The sequence below is a fragment of the Anomaloglossus baeobatrachus genome, chromosome 7 (assembly GCF_048569485.1).
Source record: "Anomaloglossus baeobatrachus isolate aAnoBae1 chromosome 7, aAnoBae1.hap1, whole genome shotgun sequence".
Lineage (NCBI taxonomy): Eukaryota > Metazoa > Chordata > Amphibia > Anura > Aromobatidae > Anomaloglossus > Anomaloglossus baeobatrachus.
The window spans coordinates 2,981,245-3,000,019 of record NC_134359.1 but is presented as its reverse complement, the minus strand read 5'-3'; the positions used below and the strand labels follow the sequence as shown (position 1 = coordinate 3,000,019).

General features: G+C 46.7%; 1 protein-coding gene across 1 annotated transcript in view; it reads right to left on the bottom strand.

Annotated features, from left to right (window-relative positions):
* Positions 1–2,640: 2,640 nt before the first annotated feature.
* The window catches only part of INSIG2 (insulin induced gene 2), a 40,785-nt gene continuing 24,650 nt past the window's right edge, over positions 2,641–18,775 (bottom strand). The window contains exons 4-6 of the mRNA XM_075316969.1: positions 17,104–17,270; positions 3,533–3,632; positions 2,641–3,452 (exon numbers count right to left, since the gene is read on the bottom strand). Of these exons, the coding sequence (XP_075173084.1) occupies positions 3,411–3,452; positions 3,533–3,632; positions 17,104–17,270 (309 nt within the window). The 3' untranslated portion in view covers positions 2,641–3,410. The remainder of the gene's footprint in view (positions 3,453–3,532; positions 3,633–17,103; positions 17,271–18,775) is intronic.

The window sequence follows — 18,775 nt, the reverse complement described above, 5'->3', positions numbered from 1 at the left end:
CGCCAGAGAATAAAGGCGGAGAGGGAGAGAGGGAGAAAGCACCAGAGAATAAAGGCGGAGAGGGAGAGAAGGAGAAAGCACCAGAGAATAAAGGCGGAGAGGGAGAGAAGGAGAAAGCGCCAGAGAATAAAGGCGGAGAGGGAGAGAAGGAGAAAGCGCCAGAGAATAAAGGCGGAGAGGGAGAGAAGGAGAAAGCGCCAGAGAATAAAGGCGGAGAGGGAGAGAAGGAGAAAGCGTCAGAGAATAAAAGGCGGAGAGGGAGAGAAGCAGAAAGCGCCAGAGAATAAAGGCGGAGAGGGAGAGAAGGAGAAAGCGCCAGAGAATAAAAGGCGGAGAGGGAGAGAAGGAGAAAGCACCAGAGAATAAAGGCGGAGAGGGAGAGAAGGTGAAAGCGCCAGAGAATAAAGGCTGAGAGGGAGAAAGCGCCAGAGAATAAAGGTGGAGAGGGAGAAAGCGCCAGAGAATAAAGGCAGAGAGGGAGAAAGCGCTAGAGAATAAAGGCGGAGAGGGAGAAAGCGCTAGAGAATAAAGGCGGAGAGGGAGAAAGCACCAGAGAATAAAGGCGGAGAGGAAGAGAAGGAGAAAGCACCAAAAAATAAAGGCGGAGAGGGAGAGAAGGAGAATAAAGGTGAAGAGGGAGAATAAAGGAGGAGAGGGAGAGAAGGAGAAAGCGCCAGAGAATAAGGCGGAGAGGGAGAGAAGGAGAAAGCACCAGAGAATGAAAGGCGGAGAGGGAGAGAAGGAGAAAGCACCAGAGAATAAGGCGGAGAGGGAGAAAGCGCCAGAGAGGGAGAAAGCGCCAGAGAATAAAGGCGGAGAGGGAGAAAGCGCCAGAGAATAAAAGGCAGAGAGGGAGAAAGCGCCAGAGAATAAAGGAGGAGAGGGAGAATAAAGGTGGAGAGGGAGAGAAGGAGAAAGCGCCAGAGAATAAAGGCGGAGAGGGAGAAAGCGCCAGAGAATAAAGGCGGAGAGGGAGAGAAGGAGAAAGCACCAGAGAATGAAAGGCGGAGAGGGAGAAAGCGCCAGAGAATAAAGGTGGAGAGGGAGAGAGGGAGAATAAAGGTGGAGAGGGAGAATAAAGGTGGAGAGGGAGAATAAAGGCGGAGAGGGAGAGAAGGAGAAATCACCAGAGAATAAAAGGCGGAGAGGGAGAGGAAAAAGCGGCAGAGAATAAAGGCGGAGAGGGAGAGAAGGTGAAAGCGCCAGAGAAAAAAGGCGGAGAGGGAGAGAAGGAGAAAGCGCCAGAGAATAAAGGCGGAGAGGGAGAGAAGGAGAAAGCGCCAGAGAATAAAGGCGGAGAGGGAGAGAAGGAGAAAGCGCCAGAGAATAAAGGCGGAGAGGGAGAGAAGGAGAAAGCGCCAGAGAATAAAAGGCGGAGAGGGAGAGAAGCAGAAAGCGCCAGAGAATAAAGGCGGAGAGGGAGAGAAGGAGAAAGCGCCAGAGAATAAAAGGCGGAGAGGGAGAGAAGGAGAAAGCACCAGAGAATAAAGGCGGAGAGGGAGAGAAGGAGAAAGCACCAGAGAATAAAGGCTGAGAGGGAGAAAGCGCCAGAGAATAAAGGTGGAGAGGGAGAAAGCGCCAGAGAATAAAGGCAGAGAGGGAGAAAGCGCTAGAGAATAAAGGCGGAGAGGGAGAAAGCGCTAGAGAATAAAGGCGGAGAGGGAGAGAAGGAGAAAGCGCCAGAGAATTAAGGCGGAGAGAAGGAGAAAGCGCCAGAGAATAAAGGCGGAGAGGGAGAGAGGGAGAATAAAGGCGGAGAGGAAGAGAAGGAGAAAGCACCAGAGAATAAAGGTGGAGAGGGAGAAAGCGCCAGAGAATAAAGGCGGAGAGGGAGAATATGCAAGATGGAAAGAAATGAAGGACAGTGTGCAAGAGGAAAAGAAGAACAGAGGGCAAGGGAAGAAGAAAAAAAAAGAAAAAAAAGAAGTACAAAAGAAAGAAAAGATGAAGTGAAAGATGAAGAAAGATGGAAAAGAAACGGTAAGAGGGAAAGATGACAGTAAAGAGCAAGAAAAGAGAAAAGAAAACCCAGGTAATACAAAGATAGGGCAGAGAATAGGAGCGAGCAAGAAATAAATGGAGCATGAGACATGATCACAGGGCTCCTGCTCTACATGGACACGCCCACAGGGGCTGGTCACATGATCACAGGGCTCCTGCTCTACATGGACACGCCCACAGGGGCTGGTCACATGATCACAGGGATCCTGCTCTACATGGACACGCCCACAGGGCTGGTCGCATGATCACAGGGCTCCTGCTCTACATGGACACGCCCACAGGGCTGGTCACATGATCACAGGGCTCCTGCTCTACATGGACACGCCCACAGGGGCTGGTCACATGATCACAGGGATCCTGCTCTACATGGACACGCCCACAGGGCTGGTCGCATGATCACAGGGCTCCTGCTCTACATGGACACGCCCACAGGGCTGGTCACATGATCACAGGGCTCCTGCTCTACATGGACACGCCCACAGGGCTGGTCGCATGATCACAGGGCTCCTGCTCTACATGGACACGCCCACAGGGCTGGTCGCATGATCACAGGGATCCTGCTCTACATGGACACGCCCACAGGGCTGGTCGCATGATCTTGGCAGTGTTTTCATACACGTGGATACGCCCACAGACACCATTCACCATTGGCCAGTGTTTTATTAGCAGTGGCAGGGATTGGATGATTGCAGATATCGCAGCCGCCATTCACTCAATGTATATAAATGACATCTCAGGACATCGCCGCTCGTCAGGGTCACTAAAATGAAAAAGGTCTGTTCTGTAACATTCTGCCACAGTTGGGGGGCAGAGGGCGCCTCTCACCAAGGGGTCTCCACCCTTGTAATGTCCAGTTCCATCCCCAAAACAAGGGGTTAATCCTGCAGAAGTGGCAATCACAGATTGCAGTAAGTCTCCAGGCGTCATCCTCACAGAGCTCGCCGTCTCCTCACAGAGCTCGCCGTCCCCTCACAGAGCTCGCCGTCTCCTCACAGAGCTCGCCGTCTCCTCACAGAGCTCGCCGTCCCCTCACAGAGCTCGCCGTCCCCTCACAGAGCTCGCCGTCTCCTCACAGAGCTCGCCGTCCCCTCACAGAGCTCGCCGTCCCCTCACAGAGCTCGCCGTCTCCTCACAGAGCTCGCCGTCCCCTCACAGAGCTCGCCGTCCCCTCACAGAGCTCGCCGTCTCCTCACAGAGCTCGCCGTCCCCTCACAGAGCTCGCCGTCTCCTCACAGAGCTCGCCGTCCCCTCACAGAGCTCGCCGTCTCCTCACAGAGCTCGCCGTCTCCTCACAGAGCTCGCCGTCTCCTCACAGAGCTCGCCGTCCCCTCACAGAGCTCGCCGTCCCCTCACAGAGCTCGCCGTCTCCTCACAGAGCTCGCCGTCCCCTCACAGAGCTCGCCGTCCCCTCAGTCCTCATGAGACTTCTCCATCATAGATTTCCTCTCATACTGAAATAGCAGATAACAGAGTAAAAAATAAAAAAAGCGGAGCGTTGGAGCCACATTGACCGGACACAACCAAAACCTACCATCTCCAGCTGACGACCAATATTCCCCATCGTGATGCCACCAGCAAAAAATATACACGGCAGCCAGGAGCGCACGTAAAGGAAATCTGGAGAGGTGTACCTGCGAGACAGAGGATGTCAGGTAAGAGAGAATAGAATATAGTAATAAATATATACACATACATACACACACAAACAAATATATACACACAAACACACACGGCGGGGAACAAGCAACAAGTGAGCACAGGGGCAGCTCAATAAATTAGAATATCAATCATAAAATGAATTTCAGTAATTCAATACAAAAAGGGAAACAAATTATAGAGAGGAATCTATTCATATATATTATATAGAGTCATTACACACAGAGGGATCTATTCCTATATATTATATAGAGTCATTACACACAGAGGGATCTATTCCTATATATTATATAGAGTCATTACACACAGAGGGATATATTCATATATATTATATAGAGTCATTACACACAGAGGGATCTATTCCTATATATTATATAGAGTCATTACACACAGAGGGATATATTCATATATATTATATAGAGTCATTACACACAGAGGGATCTATTCCTATATATTATATAGAGTCATTACACACAGAGGGATCTATTCCTATATATTATATAGAGTCATTACACACAGAGGGATATATTCATATATATTATATAGAGTCATTACACACAGAGGGATCTATTCCTATATATTATATAGAGTCATTACACACAGAGGGATCTATTCCTATATATTATATAGTCATTACACACAGAGGGATCTATTCCTATATATTATATAGAGTCATTACACACAGAGGAATATATTCCTATATATTATATAAAGTCATTACACACAGAAAGATCTATCTCACGTGTTTATTTCTGTTAATGTTGATGATTATGGCTTACAGTCAATGAAAAAGTAATCTCAAGAAATATGTAAATTACTTACCGGTAATGTCAGCACCACGGAGAGAGGAGATCCGCCCTTCAAGGAGAGGAAACCTACTGAATAGTTCGGCGGTACCTCTCCCAGACATCAGTTGGAGTACAGAGCATGAGAGGACCTCCGGATAGACATTGTTAACTTAAACCTACACCAATCACCCAAAAAACTACCAGATTTTTCAGACTACAAGACGCACCGGACCATAAGACACACCCTGTTTTAAGAGGAGGAAAATAAAATTTTTAAGCAAAAATATGTGGTCATGACACACTGTGATGGGGCGAGGATCTGCTGCGGACACTGTATGGGGGTAATGGGAAAAAAAAAAAAAAAAAAAAAAAAAAAAAAAAAAAAAAAAAAATCGGCGTGCGGTTCCCCCAATTTTGATTACCAGCCAAGATAAAGTCTCACAGCTGGGGGCTGGTATTCTCAGCCTGGGGAGACTCATGTTATTGGGAGTCCCCCAAGCCTAAAAATATCAGCCAGCAGCCGCCCAGAATTGCCGCATCCATTAGATGCGACAATCTTGGGACTTTTCCCAGCTCATCCCCATTGCCCTGGTTCGGTGGCAATCAGGGTAATAAGGAGTTAATGGCAGCCCATAGCTGCCACTAAGGGGTACTTTGCACACTACGACATCGCTAGCCGATGCTTGCGATGCTGAGCGCGATAGTCCCCGCCCCCGTCGCAGCTGCGATATCTTGTGATAGCTTCCATAGCGAACAGCTGCTTCACATGCACTTACCCTACCTGCGACGTCGCTCTGGCAGGTGAATCGCCTCTTTCCTAAGGGGGCAGGTTGTGCGGTGTCACAGCGACGTCACACGGCAGGCGGCCAATAGAAGCAGAGGGGCGGAGATGAGCGGGACGAAAACATCCCGCCCACCTCCTTCCTTCCTCATTGCAGCCGGGACGCAGGTAAGGAGATGTTCCTCGCTCCTGCGGCTTCACACACAACATCGTAACATCGGTTCTTCCGAAATTATGGAAATGACCGACGCTACACCGATGATACGATTTTGCGCTCGTTAATCGTATCAAAAAGGATTCACACACTAAGATATCGACAGCGAGGCCGGATGTGCGTCACTTTCGATTTGACCCCACCGACATCGCAGCTGCAATGTCGTAGTGTGCAAAGTGCCCCTAAGTCATAGCTTAGTGATGGCAGGCGTCTATGAGACACCCCCTCACCACTAAGCTGTAAGTCAAAGTAAATGAACACAAAACACATAAAAATCCTTTATTTGAAAGACAAAAAAAACACCCTCTTTCACCACTTTATTAACCCCTAAAACACCCAGGGCCGATGTAATCCACACGATGTCCCACGACGCATCCAGTTCTGCTACATCTGACAATCACTGAGAGCAGCCATAGAACACGACCGCTCTCTGTGAGGGTCAGGCCGCAAGTAAAGTGAGCCGCCGGGATCGGCTGTGACTCCAGCTGTTACCGCACATCACCTGACTAAAGTCACCGCGGATCTCACGGTCACTTCAGCCGCGGCCGGATTTGCGGTAACAGCTGGGGACGCCCGCTGTATACTCACCTCTCCTCACTCCACGCAGCATCGCCGCTGACCTGTGTGGAGCCGTGTGTACAGCAATGATGTCATCGCTGTGCTCACCGCTCTCCACACAGATCAGCTCTCCGGCAGACAGGAGGACATCGCGATGCTGCAGGGGATCGGTGAGTATACTGTACTTATTCACTGCCCCCAGCGCTGACGATGGTGCACGGGGAGCAGTTAATATAGCCGCACATGATCACTCCAGGCTGTAGTTGCCTGGGGTGATCACGCGGGCCGTCTCTTTAGTATGTGCTCATCCCCCGCCCATCAGTCAGCGCCGGCTTCAGGGCTGAGAGATGATGGGCGGGACGATGGGCGTTCAAATCAAATTAGCGGGCCCACGTGGTCAGGGTAGCACTGCTACAGCCTGCTCCTGCCTCTGATGAACCGCACCACCACCACCGCACCCGCCTTCATCCGCTCCACCACCACCGCACCCATCGGACTATAAGACGCACCCCCACTTTCCCCCAAAATTTGGGGGGGAAAAAAGTGCGTCTTATAGTCTGAAAAATACGGTATGTCCACCATGTGCATTATATTACATACACATCACATTATATTAATATATATTACACACACACACACACACACACACACACACACACACACCTCGCTTCCTTTTTCTACAATTTTTTTTTACTTATAAAAACACCCCACACGTGAAGGTCGGGAATATACCGGTGCTCTCATGGGTTCCAAACAAAAAAAAAAACAAAAACCACACACCACACACGTTACCGGGAAGTAATTATCTATGTTTCCTACCACTCATGACAGTGCCACAGAGAGAATTACAGAGACCTCAGCTAGGGAGGGACCACAGCCTGTGCCTGTGGGACCCTTCTACCAAAAGTGAGATCAGAAGAGGACGACAGATCTAGCCGGTAGTGTTTATAAGAAAGGTAGAGGGTGAAGACCATGTTGCCGTCTTACAAATGTGCTCAATGGAGACCTCGGACTTCTCCGCCCAGGAGGTTCTTGTGGAATGAGACTTCAGCTCCTCCGGGGAGACTTGCCTGCAGTCGTGTAGGCTAAACTAATGGCCTCTCGAATCCACCTAGCTAGTGTAGATTTAGATGCCCTATGGCACTTTCCCTGGCCCTGAAAGGTAACAAATACTGTATTTTGCGGACCATAAGACGCACCGGACCATAAGACGCACCCTGGTTTTAGAGAAGGAAAATAACATTTTAAGCAAAAAAATGTGGTGATGACACACTGTTATGGGGCGAGGATCTGCTGCTGACACTGTTATGGGGGTAATGTCCCCAAATTCTCTACTAAGGTGCCCCATCCTGGTAATGATCCTCCTGCCATGTATAATATATCTACACACATATATATATATATATATATATATATATATTATATATAAATTACCTTCTCAGGGGGTGAGAAGGTAATCATATTATATTATATATATTATATATATATATATATATATATATATATATATATATATATATATATATATATATACACACATACATATACACACATATACACACATATACACACGCACACATATATCCATCATCCTGGTATAGCCCCATCTTGCTATATACTGCCATCCTGGTATGTGCTCCCATCCTGCTATATACCTCATCCGGTATATGGCCGTATCCTGTCCTGCTATATACCCCATCCTGGCATATAGCTGCATCTTGCTATATACCCCCATCAAGCAATATACGACATCATCCCGCTATATGCCATCATCCCGCTCATAATATACCCCCATCCTGCTCATAATATACCCCATCCTGCTCATAATATACCCCCATCCTGCTCATAATATACCCCCCATCCTGCTCATAATATACCCCCCATCCTGCTCATAATATACCCCCCATCCTGCTCATAATATACCCCCATCCTGCTCATAATATACCCCCATCCTGCTCATAATATACCCCCCATCCTGCTCATAATATACCCCCATCCTGGTCATAATATACCCCCATCCTGCTCATAATATACCCCCCATCCTGCTCATAATATACCCCCCATCCTGCTCATAATATACCCCCCATCCTGCTATATACTCCCATCCTGCGGCACACAAAAAAAAAAAAAAATAAACGTTTATACTCACCTTTCCTTGCTCCACGCAGCATCGCTCCTCCTCCTGTCAATGGCGGCAGCGCTGTGTGGAGCCGGACACGATCTCTGCAGCATCACGATGTCCTCTTGTCTGCCGGCCGCGGCTGTGTGTGGACACGTGCGCACAGTGATTACGTCATCGCTGTGCTCACCATTTCTACACACAGCCGCGGCCGGCAGACAGAAGGACGGGGCGATGCTGCAGGGATCGTGGCCGGTGAGTAGACTGATTCACTGCCCCCTGCGCTGATGATGATACGCAGGGAGCAGTGAATACAGCCGCACATGATCACTCCAGGCTGTAGTTGCCAGGGGTGATCATGCGGCCGGCTGTTTAGTATGCGCCATCCCCCGCCCATCATCCCGCCCACCTGTCAGCGCCGGCTTCAGCACTGAGGGATGATGGGCGGGAGCATGGGCGTGCAGATGTAATGAGCGGGCCCACGTGGCCATGGCAGGCGCTGCTACAGCCTGCTCGTGCCCCCGATGACCAGCTCCACCGCAGCACCCTCATTCCCCGCAGCCCTACATTCAGACTATAAGACGCACCTCCCACTTTCCCCCAACATTTGGTGGGGGAAAGTGCGTCTTATAGTCCGAAAAATAAGGTAAATACTTATCTACTGTAGTCTCCAAGACTCTGTGGCCTCTAGGTATTTTATCATGCATCTCCGGACATCTAGGGTATGTAGCTTCTCCTCCTTCTGATTCCCGGGGCTACTGCAGAAGGATGGGAGAACCACCTCCTGAGACCTAAGGAACCTGGAAGCTACTTTAGGGAGATATGCTGCATCTGGTCTCAAGACAACCCTATCATCTAAAATCTGGCTGAAAGGAGAATCTTCTGACAGATATTGGACATCATTAACCCTACGAGCTGATGTTAACGCCACTAAAAGGATGGTTATAAGTGAAAGCAACATAATTGGTTCTGATGCTGTTGGGCTCAAAGGGAGGCTCGGTCAGGACTGACAGTACCGGACTGAGATGGAGGCATTCTAGATCTAACGATAGGCATTGCCCTAGCGCAGGCCCTAATGAACTGGGAAACCCAATCAATCATGTGCCAAGTCATAATATACGAGGGGCTGCTGATAAGATTTTGGCTTTGTGATATTTTTTGTTTCTATGGTAACGAATGTTACATCCCATGAAAGCCTTGTGTGTCTAATATACATTTTCAAAATGGTGTTTGTTACTTATGGCAACAGTGTTCTACGCACGCGGGAAAACAAAATGGCGGAGTCTAATGTGATATTTACAGCAGAGGAGAGGAGGATAAAATTCTTGTTTCTGCAAGGAAAGTCCGCGGCGGATATTCATGGTGATATGTCGCAGACATTGGGGGGGATCAATGCTCTTCATATTCCACAGGTAAGATCTGGGTTGCCAAATGTAAACCGGGCCACTCCAGCCCCAATGATGAGGAACGTCCTGGACGCCCGAGAGTGGTTGTTGTTCCGAAGATCGTCGATGCTGTGCATAACCTCATACTGGAGAATCCACCCATTGCAGCTAAAGCAATAGCAGACATCATGGGGATTTCCCCTGAACGTGTTTGTGTCATTATCCATGAATATTTGGACATGAGGATGCGATCTGCAAAGTGGATCCCCAAATGTCTGACAACAGATCAGAGAAGCAGCGAGTGACAACTTCCCGCTCCATTTGTCAGCGTTTCCGGACTGATAAGAACTTCCTGGAGCGACCGGTCACTATGGATGAGATCTGGATTTATTTGTATGACCCTGAAAACAAGGAGCAGTCAAGAGTGGAGGCACAGTGGCTCCTCTCATCCAAAGATGTTCAGGGTGCAAAAATCAGCCACTATGGTGATGGCATCTGTGTTCTGGGATAAAGAGGGTGTGCTGCTAGTGGACTACCTTCAAAAGGGTTCCACCATCAATACAAGGTATTACATTGAACTTTTGGACCAATTGAAGGCAGCTCTGACGGCCAAAAAGGTGCAGCAAGCTGTCAAAAGGAATCTTGTTCCTGCAAGACAACGCCTCCGCTCACACTGCAAAAGCGACCACGGCAAAACTAGCAGAGCCGGGCTTCCAGCTGGTGACCACCCACCTTATTCACCAGATCTAGCTCTCTCCGACTATCATCTGTTTCCAAACCTCAAGAAACACCTCAAGAAATGGAAAACTTCATCATCCTAGCTCGTTTCTTTCTGGGTAAAGCCAAAGACTTATCAGCAGCCCCTCGTATAAGGCCCCTAGAGATGACACCTGGACTTTCAGGGTTCTAGTGCAAAGCCCCAAATCTACCCCCTACTGCAGGAATTCTAAGATGGAACAGACAGGGATCTCATCACTTAGCTGGATTCTCTACTCTGGAGTAAAGTTCAGACCAGATTAGGGGAGAAACTTTTGCTCTCTAGCAATAACTTCTCAAATTCCATACCATTAGATGAAGGCTGAAAACTTGATGTTTGACTGGTCCCTGCGAGAGAAGGTTCGGGACATCCGAAAGCACCCGTGGGTCGGAGATGGACATCCTCCGTAACCAAGAAAACCAAGGCTTTTTGGGCCATAAGGGTGCTATCAGGATGATCTTTGCTCGATCTTCCCTGATCTTTCTCATGACAGCTGGAATCAGTATCACTAGAGGGAAGGCATATGCCAGACTGAACTCCCATCTGACCAGGAAGGAGTCTACTGCGTGGGGATATTCTTTGGGGTTAAGGGAACTGAATGTTTTCACCTTCCGGTTCTGTCTGTTTGTGAACAAGTCTATTACTGGTTGACACCACAGGTCCACTATCTGGGTAAACACAGATGACTCCGAACCGATACCCCCCCGTTTTAGCCGATTGAGGCTCAAAAAAATCCATTTTGCAGTTTTCTCCTCCTTTGATGTGTAGGGCTGTTAATGATTGTATATTTCAACTGGCAGAGAAACATCTGCAGACAGTCGTCTAACAGGGCTCTGGAAAGAGTTCCCCGTTAATGGTTAACGTAGGCCACAGTTACCGAATTGTCCGAGATAATTCTTATATGGCAAGGGTAGAAACCCTAACACTGCGTGTTCTACCGCCATCAGTGCCTTTAGGTTTGAGGAGGCCGGTTTCCGTCTCCAACCACTCCTTGAACTAGATGGTCCTGCAGAGGAGCTGGGGCTCGCATCTGTAGTAACAACCTTTGAAACTGAAATTTTCTAGGCTATACTCTTTGACAGATTTTGTGCGTTTCTCCACCAGAGGAGGGATTGGATCGTTGAAGGTTTTAGCATCAATTCAGCTGATAATTGTCCCTTCAGAGCCACTTCGCTTTCCCGATTATTCCACTGCAATTCTCTGGTATGCATCTGAGCCCAGGGACCTGCCGGGATACACAAGGTTAGTGACCCCAGGAGAGACATGGTCCGCCTAAGTGACATCTCTGGCCTTCTCCAAGATGTCATATCCAACATGGGGCCGAACAGAAATCCCCGTCACAGGGAGATATAGCCTGCATATCTCCTGGCCAGGATTTAAACCAAAGAGCCTTACAAGCCGTGTTTGATAGCGCTGCCAACCTCGCTGAATCTGCTGACACATTGGAAAGTAATGCTGATGTATTAATGGGATTGTGGATAGGATGTCCTCCCTGGCCACCTTGCTACGAAGTTGCTCCTCTAGATGATTCAACCAGACTGATAAGCACCTGGCTGAGCACGTTGCCTGCTGAAGTTTCCCAGGTCCCCTTTAGGAAGCTATCCGCTCTCTTATCCATTGGGTCCTTCAAGATTCCTAAATCCTCGAAGGGTAAGGTGGATCTTTTGGATGCGTTCGAGATAGTCACATCCAGCTTCGGGGCTTTATTCCATGATGCTGTGGCGGATTCATCGAATGGATATTTCCTCTTGAAGGATGATGGGACATGGGAGAGAACCTCGTTTTTCCGGTTTCTTCCATTCGGTCTTGGTAAGGGAGCTAATTTTTTCATTGATCGAGAAGGCTCGACACTCTTTTGGGATTCATACTCCACTATGCTCATTGTAGACCTAACCAGCCTGTGCCTTCTAGAGCGAAGCAATAGCGCCCCCTCGTATTGGTGTCAGAGGAAGATGATGAATGGAAGGAGTCTCAGAACTCGCACTCCCCTTCAGATTCGCTTGATAGGGGTGATGACTTTTCATGTCCCCTCCCTTTCTCTTCCTTCCCTTTGGATAGGGATTTAAGGGAGCTCTTCACCTCGGACCTAATGATGGCCCTTAGATCGGAGGCTAAGCCCGTGGTTTCATCACAGATTGTCTGCTGAATACAAGACTGGCACAGGCACTTTGGCCAAGCGCTGGGTAACTCTTCCCTACAGAGGCCGCACTCACTGTGCTTAGCCTTCATAAGACTTTTCTTGGGCTTCTTTTAACAAAATACAATAGGAGATAAAAGGAGGATCCTTTAAGCGAACATCCACGTAGATCACTTACCAAAGGATAATCCTTACGGTATCGGATAAGGAGGAGAAATCAAGTAAGGTGATGCGTTTCCTCTGGAGGCAGTGGAATCAGTCTTTTTCCCCGGATCTGCTTTGCTGGAGTCGTGACTTTGCTGGCTTGTCCCGCGGCACGCTGCATGAACCACCCTCCAGAGTAGATGACACCTTCACCACATCGCTTCTGCTGCCGACTTGGCTGCAGGTTGTGGTGGTGTTGTTGGTGCTGCCTGATCCATCTTCACTGGGGGAAGACGTGTGGCTGGGGCAATAGCGCTCTAATGGCAGTCAGACCACACTATTAAACAAGTGCAGGAAACAGCCAGGTACAGCACCTCCCCCATGGTGCTTCTAGTACCCCTGAAGCCCTGCCGTAGTAGGGACCCTTCCACTGCCCGTCTGAGCGAGGCCTAGGAACTTCTTAGGAATTAAGTGAGTACCGATTTAGAGGTTCTCCCTCAAAAGGACAGGAAACCAACTGATAAGTGGGAGAGATACCGCCTTTTTATTCAGTAGGTTTCCTGTCCTTGAAGAATGGTTCCTCTCTTTCCATGGTGATGTCATGGGTGGTAGGAAAAAAAAAATTAGAATAATTACCACAAAACACCTGCAAAGGCTTCCTAAACGATTACAATGGTCCCTTTGTCTGGTTCAGTTGGCTCCACAATCATGGGGCAGACTTGACTTGACAGATGTCCAGAAGGCAGTCATTGACACACTCCACAAGGAGCATAAGCCAGAAAAGGTCATTGCTAAAGAATCTGGCTGTTCACAGAGGCTGTATCCAAGCATATTAATGGAGAGTTGAGAGGAAGGAAAAAGTGTGGTAGAAAAAGGTGCACAAGCAACCGGGAAACCGCAGCCTTCATAGGATTGTTAAAGAAAAAAAGGCCATTAAAAATGAGGGGGAGATTGACAAGGAGTGGACGCTGCTGGAGTCAGCGCTTCAAGAGCCACCACACACAGACGTGTCCAGGACATGGGCTACAAGTGTCGCATTGCTTGTGTCACCGCTCATGACCAATAGACAACGCCAGAAGCGTTTTACCTGCGCCAAGGAGAAGAAGAGCTGGACTGTTCTCAGTGTCCAAGGTGTTTACAGATGACAGTAAATTTTGCATTTCATTTGGAAATCGCGGTCCCAGAGTCTGGAGGAAGAGTGGAGGCCACAATCCAAGCTGCTGAGGTCTAGTGTGGAGTCTCCATAATCAGTGATGGTTTGGGGAGCCATGTCATCTGCTAGTGTAGCTCCACTGTGCTTTATCAAGACCAAAGTCAGCGCAGCCGTCTACCAGGACATTGTACAGCACTTCAGGCTTCCCTCTGCTGACAAGCTTTATGGAGATAGAAATGGCATTTTCCAGAAGGACTTGGCCCCTGTCCACACTGCCAAAAATACCAATACCTGGTTTACTAACCACAGTATCACTGTGCTTGATTGGCCAGCAAACTCACCTGACCTAAACCCCATAGAGAACCTATGAGAGACACCAGAGCCAACAATGCAGACGAGCTGAAGGGAGCTATTAAAGCAACCTGGGCTTCCATAACACCTCAGCAGTGCCACAGGCTGATCGCCTCCTGCCACATTGCCGCATTGATGCAGGAATTCATACAAAAGCTCGAGGCATTTACTGTGCAGACTTCTCAGGAGGCGCCAACATTTCTGAGTAACATTATTTCAGTTGGTCTTATATAATATTCTACTTTTATGAGATAATGTCTTTTGGGTTTTCATTGTCTGTAAGCCACAATCATCAACATTACCAGAAATAAACACCTGACATAGATCCCTCTGTGTGTAATGACTCTATATAATATATAGGAATAGATCCCTCTGTGTGTGTAATGACTATATAATATATAGGAATAGATCCCTCTGTGTGTAATGACTCTATATAATCTATAGGGATAGATCCCTCTGTGTGTAATGACTATATAATATATAGGAATAGATCCCTCTGTGTGTAATGACTATATAATATATAGGAATAGATCCCTCTGTGTGTAATGACTATATAATATATAGGAATAGATCCCTTTGTGTGTAATGACTCTATAATATATAGGAATAGACTGTGTGTAATGACTCTATAATATATAGGAATAGATCCCTCTGTGTGTAATGACTCTATATAATATATAGGAATAGATCCCTCTGTGTGTAATGACTCTATATAATCTATAGGGATAGATCCCTCTGTGTGTAATGACTATATAATATATAGGAATAGATCCCTCTGTGTGTAATGACTATATAATATATAGGAATAGATCCCTCTGTGTGTAATGACTATATAATATATAGGAATAGATCCCTCTGTGTGTAATGACTCTATAATATATAGGAATAGACTGTGTGTAATGACTCTATAATATATAGGAATAGATCCCTCTGTGTGTAATGACTCTATATAATATATAGGAATAGATCCCTCTGTGTGTAGTGACTCTATATAATCTATAGGGATAGAGCCCTCTGTGTGTAATGACTATATAATATATAGGAATAGATCCCTCTGTGTGTAATGACTATATAATATATAGGAATAGATCCCTCTGTGTGTAATGACTCTATATAATATATAGGAATAGATCCCTCTGTGTGTAATGACTATATATAATATATAGGAATAGATCCCTCTGTGTGTAATGACTATATAATATACAGGAAGAGATCCCTCTGTGTGTAATGACTCTATATAATATATAGGAAGAGATCCCTCTGTGTGTAATGACTATATAATATATAGGAATAGATCCCTCTGTGTGTAATGACTATATAATATATAGGAATAGATCCCTCTGTGTGTAATGACTCTAATATATAGGAATAGATCCCTCTGTGTGTAATGACTCTATAATATATAGGAATAGACTGTGTGTAATGACTCTATAATATATAGGAATAGATCCCTCTGTGTGTAATGACTCTATATAATATATAGGAATAGATCCCTCTGTGTGTAGTGACTCTATATAATCTATAGGGATAGAGCCCTCTGTGTGTAATGACTATATAATATATAGGAATAGATCCCTCTGTGTGTAATGACTATATAATATATAGGAATAGATCCCTCTGTGTGTAATGACTCTATATAATATATAGGAATAGATCCCTCTGTGTGTAATGACTATATATAATATATAGGAATAGATCCCTCTGTGTGTAATGACTATATAATATATAGGAATAGATCCCTCTGTGTGTAATGACTCTATATAATATACAGGAAGAGATCCCTCTGTGTGTAATGACTCTATATAATATATAGGAAGAGATCCCTCTGTGTGTAATGACTATATAATATATAGGAATAGATCCCTCTGTGTGTAATGACTATATAATATATAGGAATAGATCCCTCTGTGTGTAATGACTATATAATATATAGGAATAGATCCCTCTGTGTGTAATGACTCTATATAATATACAGGAAGAGATCCCTCTGTGTGTAATGACTCTATATAATATATAGGAATAGATCCCTCTGTGTGTAATGACTCTATATAATATATAGGAATAGATCCCTCTGTGTGTAATGACTATATAATATATAGGAATAGATCCCTCTGTGTGTAATTACTGTATAATATATAGGAAGAGATCCCTCTGTGTGTAATGACTCTATATAATATATAGGAATAGATCCCTCTGTGTGTAATGACTCTATATAATATATAGGAATAGATCCCTCTGTGTGTAATGACTATATAATATATAGGAATAGATCCCTCTGTGTGTAATGACTATATAATATATAGGAATAGATCCCTCTGTGTGTAATGACTCTATATAATATATAGGAATAGATCCCTCTGTGTGTAATGACTCTATATAATATATAGGAATAGATCCCTCTGTGTGTAATGACTCTATATAATATATAGGAAGAGATCCCTCTGTGTGTAATGACTCTATATAATATATAGGAATAGATCCCTCTGTGTGTAATGACTCTATATAATATATAGGAAGAGATCCCTCTGTGTGTAATGACTCTATATAATATATAGGAAGAGATCCCTCTGTGTGTAATGACTCTATTTAATATATAGGAATAGATCCCTCTGTGTGTAATGACTCTATATAATATATAGGAATAGATCCCTCTGTGTGTAATGACTCTATATAATATATAGGAAGAGATCCCTCTGTGTGTAATGACTCTATTTAATATATAGGAATAGATCCCTCTGTGTGTAATGACTCTATATAATATATAGGAAGAGATCCCTCTGTGTGTAATGACTCTATATAATATATAGGAATAGATCCCTCTGTGTGTAATGACTCTATATAATATATAGGAAGAGATCCCTCTGTGTGTAATGACTCTATATAATATATAGGAAGAGATCCCTCTGTGTGTAATGACTCTATATAATATATATTGAGTTACTGGAATACATTCCCTTTGTGATGTTGTAATTGATGGAGAAGCGCTTGTACACACACGAGGAGGAGGAGGAGGAGTAACGGAGAGGACACACAGAGGACAGCAGACGGGCGCCACTCACTGGTACACGCCATTATACACCAGCAGCTGAGACACCAGCGTGGCGAAGAAAGCGAAGCAGATGCCTAAGCCCAGGCCACTCCGGGATCGGTCAAATGTCCACCAAAGCCCAATAGAGAGCGCGGCCAATGTGAGCGACAGCTGCAGGTTATTAGCAAAGTCCACCTTCTGATGGGAAGAGTCAAGGAGAAGAGCAGTAGATGGACCCCCAGATCCCACCCATCTAGGACGGACCCCAGAGTCTGGAAACACTGCTCCAACCTGACCCTCCTGGTGCCCTGACAAAATGTAGAGCGACCGTACACAGCGCCCCCCCGCAAGGGAGACACGTAATAACGTATAATGGTCACAGCGCCCCCCGCAGAGGAGACACGTAATAACGTATAATGGTCACAGCGCCCCCCGCAGGGGAGACACGTAATAACGTATAATGGTCACAGCGTCCCCCGCAGAGGAGTCACGTAATAACGTATAATGGTCACAGCACCCCCGCAGGGGAGACACGTAATAACGTATAATGGTCACAGCGCCCCCCGCAGAGGAGACACGTAATAACGTATAATGGTCACAGCGCCCCCCGCAGGGGAGACACGTAATAACGTATAATGGTCACAGCGTCCCCCGCAGAGGAGTCACGTAATAACGTATAATGGTCACAGCGCCCCCCGCAGAGGAGACACGTAATAACGTATAATGGTCACAGCTTCCCCCGCAGGGGAGACACGTAATAACGTATAATGGTCACAGCGCCCCCCGCAGAGGAGACACGTAATAACGTATAATGGTCACAGCTTCCCCCGCAGGGGAGACACGTAATAACGTATAATGGTCACAGCGCCCCCCGCAGGGGAGACACGTAATAACGTATAATGGTCACAGCGCCCCCCGCAGAGGAGACACGTAATAACGTATAATGGTCACAGCGCCCCCCGCAGAGGAGACACGTAATAACGTATAATGGTCACAGCGCCCCCCGCAGGGGAGACACGTAATAACATATAATGGTCACAGCGCCCCCCGCAGAGGAGACACGTAATAACGTATAATGGTCACAGTGTCCCCCGCAGGGGAGACACGTAATAACGTATAATGGTCACAGCGCCCCCCGCAGAGGAGACCCGTAATAACGTATAATGGTCACAGTGTCCCCCGCAGAGGAGTCACGTAATAACGTATAATGGTCACATCGCCCCCCGCAGGGGAGACACGTAATAACGTATAATGGTCACAGCTTCCCCCGCAGAGGAGACACGTAATAACGTATAATGGTCACAGTTTCCCCCGCAGAGGAGACACGTAATAACGTATAATGGTCACAGCTTCCCCCGCAGGGGAGACACGTAATAACGTATAATGGTCACAGCGCCCCCCGCAGAGGAGACGCGTAATAACGTATAATGGTCACAGCGCCCCCCGCAGAGGAGACACGTAATAACGTATAATGGTCACAGCGCCCCCCGCAGAGGAGACCCGTAATAACGTATAATGGTCACAGCTTCCCCTGCAGGGGAGACACGTAATAACGTATAATGGTCACAGCTTCCCCCGCAGGGGAGACACGTAATAACGTATAATGGTCACAGCTTCCCCCGCAGAGGAGACACGTAATAACGTATAATGGTCACAGCTTCCCCCGCAGAGGAGACGCGTAATAACGTATAATGGTCACAGCG